Here is a 5,783-nt window from a genome sequence, read left to right as displayed (position 1 = left end):
TGTTGTAATTTTTGTTTTATTTTCATTTCAGTCAGTCTTAACATTTAAATATTTATTGAATACATTCTTATCTACATCTCATCACTTAAGTTACTGATAGCTTATCAGCCAGATCTTTATATACGGTAAATTACTTTTTATTTATACACTCTAATCCACGGCGTTGCCAGCATCATTTTTTTATTAAACAAAGTAACCCTGGTTATGTCAGAAGTATGAACTAACACTCTCTTTCCTATGGGCTCAGCCGTTTTGACGCGAGTAGAAATATAAAAACAGACAAACATGCATTCCCATTATTATTTGCATAGATTTTGTCTGACATAAGTATCGAACCCACCACGAGCATCACAATATGATCAGTATTTAGACCCACTAAACTACTGAATGATACAATGAGTAAGAAGTTAATTACATAAACGGGTCAAGAATCACTTAAGATAATATATTTGGAACAATTATTTGCTAGGTAACAGTGTTGTTTATTTAAATAGAGATAATGAGTTATTTTTGTCATGTATCTTGAACTGTTAATTTTAGTATGGTTGATTTGGTTAATTTCCTGTTGAGCGATAATTAAGGTATAAATTTAATATTTATTGACATAAAAGTTTACAAAATAAATAAAACAGAATCAACTGTAATGATTCAAAAATGTATATTTTGACCAATTAACCAAGCACTTCTTCAAGCTTCTCTTAATTACAAATCTGAGAATTATACAAAAACACAGTCTTATTTAAGGTAACAAAGCATTAATCCGAAATACTTGCCATGTAATTTAATATTTTTACACACACTTTTTAGGACGCAAGTTTTCTGAAAGCCACCCCTCATTTTGTAGCTACCGGCACAAAACCGAATTAAAGCACCGCCAAATTTCTGACACCGATTCTTCAGATCTTCCATCAGTCTTCATTGACTCTTGCTCCATACAATTCTCCAATTCTCATCAGGCCCAACTGGGCTTATATTCTCCTTACATAGCATTTTTTACCCATTGCAGGGCATAAGCTTCCCATCAGTCATTCCTGTTCCGAAGTTCTCACTGCTTAAATAGCATAAACCCTTTCACCATTAATTTTCGATATCACTGGATCACTTAGCCTAGAGATCAAGGGCGCGAAGGTTATATGGACTGGAGGTACGCTAGGGCTCTGCTCCAGGCCTCTATCTATGGAACCACATCTTGGAGCTGTCACCAGGATGCAGGCGATGATGGAGAGGAACATCGCCAGGAGAGCCCAGAACATGAGGACTAGGAAGAACCGGGCGCGGCGCCAAGTGACCTCTTGACGGACGTTGAGGACTTCTTCGTGGGTTAAAGGCCTGAGGAAAGAAAATTGTGGTAAGAATTGTGTAGTAAATACGTCGTTGGTATTTTTGGAGTAAAAAACGCTAAAATTGTTATATTTTGTAGTATGATCTTTAGTCAGTGTAGTCGTTTGCGTAGGTTATCAAAAAAGATTATCAAATTTAAGCAATTGATTATATCTCTTGCTTCGTATTTACATTCTAAAGGTCATAAAGAACAAATAAGGCTGGAAACTGCGTAAAGCGGACGGCGTTGCGGATACTCGCATGGGCATCGTTGCGGTCCCAGGGCAACCGTCCGCGTGTACCTTCGCATGTGCACGTACGTACCTATACACGCACGGGTGCACGTCGCGGGCGTTATTTTAAATCAGTTTCGTACCTAAAAAAATGGTAGAATCTAGGTATTTGCCGCTGTCAATTTAAATTGAGTACAAAGGTGATAATTATAGCCCATAGCCCATAGAAGTCAAGCTGTCGGACAGTTTTGAGATAGGTACCACAAAGCAGTAATTCGGTCCCAATGATGAATTTATCATAACGACTGTATTTAATCAAGTTATTGTGTTTAACAATTTGGATATAACGGAAGAAAATAAATATATAATAAGATCTACATCAATCATCATTCATTCAACTATTATATTACTTTTAAGGACACTGATGACGTCTGAATATCTATTTCCTTATCAATAAAAAATAAAATATAATAGTATGACGCAGATCAAATTGCAGCTGTGATTTTAAGATAAGAGGTTATGTTAATTAGAGTATTCTAACTTTAATAGACATCCGTATCATTGATAACCATCACTACTTAATATACCAAAATTAAATCCCTCGGCGCGTCTGCCTGTTCGCAACAAACTGGAAATCTCAAGGACAGTTAAAGTACTTACTTATATAACTTTTTAAGGTTATTTATTAGCCCTTGCTTATGCCCGGTTTGTAAGGCAAATTTAGCGGTCGTTTATCTGTTCAAACAGTTTTTTTTATATGAGTTTAAACGCTATTGAATAGATAAACTACCACTAAATGTATGTACTTTAGAAACCGGTGGTTAATGATTTAGCAAAACATCGTAGTTTCTTTATATTTCAGAGTTCTCAGTAATTTACCTAACTTTCACCCCTGTATCTATCTCGGAAGTGACCAGCGCCCAGCAGTGGAGAAGAGATGTTCAAATTTATTTAGATTTTTATATGTATTGCCTATTGCTTTCAGTCTTTAGCGTAACCACAGCCTCGAAAACCAGAGGCGATATTATGGAGCGATAGTGAATACATATAACCATTTTGGAGCTTATAGCTTATACGAAAGTCCTTTTATTTAACGAGAGGCGTATCGCATTGTCTGATTTTATTTTCCCTTTATAATGCTACTGGTTAAGATAGAATCAAGATGGTACTTCGCATCACGGAAAAAATAGGGAATTTTATGAGCGAACAATGTCTTCCTTAACAAAATGTGTTATCAAGCAACTAAATACATCCATACAATGGATCTCTTTTTGAATGATTAGTATCCGGCAAAGATAATAATTATCTTGTGTTTCAATGAATAAATGCGTTGTTACAAATAGAATTTTCGAGGTTTCCTTAGAACAGTTATCGTTTAATTTAATTCGAGCATGTTTGGGTTAATTTCGGGTCATTGATAATACAATTAGGAGACAACGATTGTTTGATAAATATTGTACGGAATTTGCATGTATTGCTAACTATCATGTAACTGCGTGGGAACAAAATGATGAACATTTAACAAAATTGATTCCCTGTGTGGACTACCTGCTGCTCACAACTGGGTTCTATTCCCGGGTAAGTCAAAGTACTATTACTATTTCTCTGTCTTTTCTAATTTATGTTAAAATATTTCTAATTAGTAGTCCGAAATGTGATGTCGTGCCCGGTACCTAAATAGCAACAGACTCGCCCCTATTACTTGGGCTAACATTGTTAATGGCGAAACATGTTGTTAATTAATACGTATGTTAAAAATAGTCCGCTCATTACTATTGACTATTATAGGTGTTTTAAACACTAACTAAATCGATCTGCGAATAGAAGCCGGCACATTTTTCATCGGCGATCTACCGCAGCTATTTTAATATCGTAAAATGTAATCATACCTACAAGACGGATCAAAGTCTTTATTTATTTTTTGTTTTTGACTCTTAAGATCAATAAATGTCAAACTGGCGATCGAGTCTAATGTTTTTGACCTACCTACTTCTTTTACAGATTTTTTTATCACTTCGTCTAGTGTCTGTGCTATTTTTATATTATTATGTAGGTATGTACCGTCCGAATATACTTAGGTAGTGTCTTATACAATCATGTAGATACTAGTGGCTCGCCTCGTCTGCGCTTACGTTATAAAGTTTTTTTTGCACAAAAACTTAGCAAATTATACATTTAAGCTTTTCCTTGGAATCGTTCTACTTATTGGTGAAAATAGTATGAGAATCCGTTCAGTAGATCTTGAGATTACCGCGAACAGACAGACAAACCGTCGCGTCGCGGCGAGGAGACTTTACTTTTTATTATTAAAATAACTTTAAAATGGACCTGATGATAATTTGATAGTAAAAACAAGTGTCTTACACACTTGTTTTTACTATCAAATTATCAAATTACGCACAAATATGAATTTTTGTACCACATGCCATGTCATAATAAATATTTTTTTCGTCTTAACTAATTTAAGGATTTGAGAATTTGAATAATAGTATATTTTAGTCCTATCCGGTATTTTAACCAAAGAAACCACATTCACCTACAACCACGACCCAACAGACCGTCCGAAAAACGTGATTCTATTACTAATTTGCATATTTTTTGATAATTCAAATTCGAAACTCACGTGTCTCAAAATACCTGTTAAGTTATCTATTTTTGTAATCATTTGCATATAATTTAAAGGACACAGTCTATTCATATAACTTATTTATACATGATGAAGTTTGACACCTCTGCCTATGACATTGCTAGTTGTTATGCGATAAGGCGGTCTAGACTTAATATTGAATATTTTTTTTTTATCTAACAGTGAATTCCCCAACCCAAACTAGGCCAGCGTGGTGGACTCAAGGGCTAACCCCTTCCCTCGTTACGGGAGGAGACCCTTGCCCTGCAGTGGGACAGTAATGAGTTACAAAAACAGTCTATTAAGTTTTTATTAGGTTTAGATGCGTAATGTAAATTAATCGTAATATTAATGATTGGTAAAATTTCAGGAAAATACAATAAAAAAATTATATTGTCAGACCGGGTTAGACTTAAGTCTTAAAGAGAGTTAAGTACCAAAATCTCAATTTTCACAAAAAAGCATAACAATAACTCTAATCATTAAAATAATTAAATAATTATTATTATATTATTCCGTCGAGGTATTAAAAAATGCATTCTAACAAGTTTTTTAAACAATAATGAAAAATAAGTATTAGAGGTCTTTTGCTCTTGCCTAAAAAAGTACCTACAAACCTTTACTACTACTTAACTATTAATTATTTAAGCTGCAAGATACTAATTATTTTGAACTCTTTTAATTTATATATTATTATGTATCTTCTTATATACAAAAACGATTCGCCAAATTTGTTGCTAAGCGCAAAACTCAATATCGGCTCAAACAACTCAACTTATTGTCTTTGTAAAATTGTCCTAAAGACAAGGTTTATATGAGCGAAAAATCTCAAAATATCGAAAAAAAAAACAATTTTCAAAAACTAAATACCTCAGCCTCCTGCATCTTCCTGCATCAGACGCATGTCCCAACAATGGTTGTCTCTCCGGGTCCATGTCACACTCAGATATCGAACTCACACTACGACGGTCAGTGCCGCACTGCGCTATTGCACTGAGCAACTGTCATTAAACGCGATGAGATAATTAGGAGAGCTCTTATCATGTACGGACGACGGCCGTGATTTATTACTGGGGAAAATTTGTTAGCTCGTAGCAAGATTGTTAAGGAGTTGTGGATTGAGAGGTCTGGAGTTTGATTTCCATTGCGAAATTGACGTGAACACATACCTAATACAAGCATTCGATTCGTTTTTTCTTTCATTGCAATAACAAAAATCGATGTGCTTTTAATTAGAATAAGTGAGAAGAACTAAGTATTTATTCATAACATTTTAAAGTAAATCTTTAAATTAAAAATGTTTGCCTATCATCAGTCCGCGTTAAAAAATATAAATAATATGTTATACTTGGACAACTTACACACATCATCTGATTCCAAAGCACAGCTTGTACTTCTACTAGAAAACTGATAAACATACTCTTATACTTCCAAATACATATGTAGCGGATCGCTACATACAGCGACATCTACTGGGACCAGCGTACAACCACCACCCCGAGCAGTGTGACTGACGTCACAAGTCCTGAATCGCGCTTGCGAAGTTTGCATTGCAACTGGCTATATATCCAAGCTCCCGACTACAACAGTCGGGCAGCCTAGGC

General features: G+C 34.9%; 1 protein-coding gene across 1 annotated transcript; it reads right to left on the bottom strand.

Annotated features, from left to right (window-relative positions):
• Window positions 1–15: 15 nt before the first annotated feature.
• Window positions 16–5,175, bottom strand: LOC142981089 (uncharacterized). The gene is made up of 2 exons (XM_076126771.1): window positions 5,050–5,175; window positions 16–1,329 (listed from the first exon to the last, which is right to left on the bottom strand). Exons 1-2 carry the CDS (start codon window positions 5,112–5,114, stop codon window positions 1,053–1,055), a joined length of 342 nt encoding a protein of 113 aa, XP_075982886.1. The 5' UTR covers window positions 5,115–5,175; the 3' UTR covers window positions 16–1,052.
• Between the last annotated feature and the right edge of the window lie 608 nt (window positions 5,176–5,783).

This window comes from Anticarsia gemmatalis, chromosome 19, assembly GCF_050436995.1.
Source record: "Anticarsia gemmatalis isolate Benzon Research Colony breed Stoneville strain chromosome 19, ilAntGemm2 primary, whole genome shotgun sequence".
NCBI classification, from domain to species: Eukaryota; Metazoa; Arthropoda; class Insecta; order Lepidoptera; family Erebidae; genus Anticarsia; species Anticarsia gemmatalis.
This window is presented reverse-complemented; position numbering and strand designations above follow the sequence as displayed.

Coding starts and splice junctions, on each gene's coding strand:
- LOC142981089 (XM_076126771.1), bottom strand. CDS start 5,114: ATGGACCCGGAGAGACAACCATTGTTGGGACATGCGTCTGATGCAGGA. Junction 1,330..5,049: donor GGAAGATGCAGGAGGCTGAG/GTATTTAGTTTT, acceptor TTCTTTCCTCAG/GCCTTTAACCCACGAAGAAG.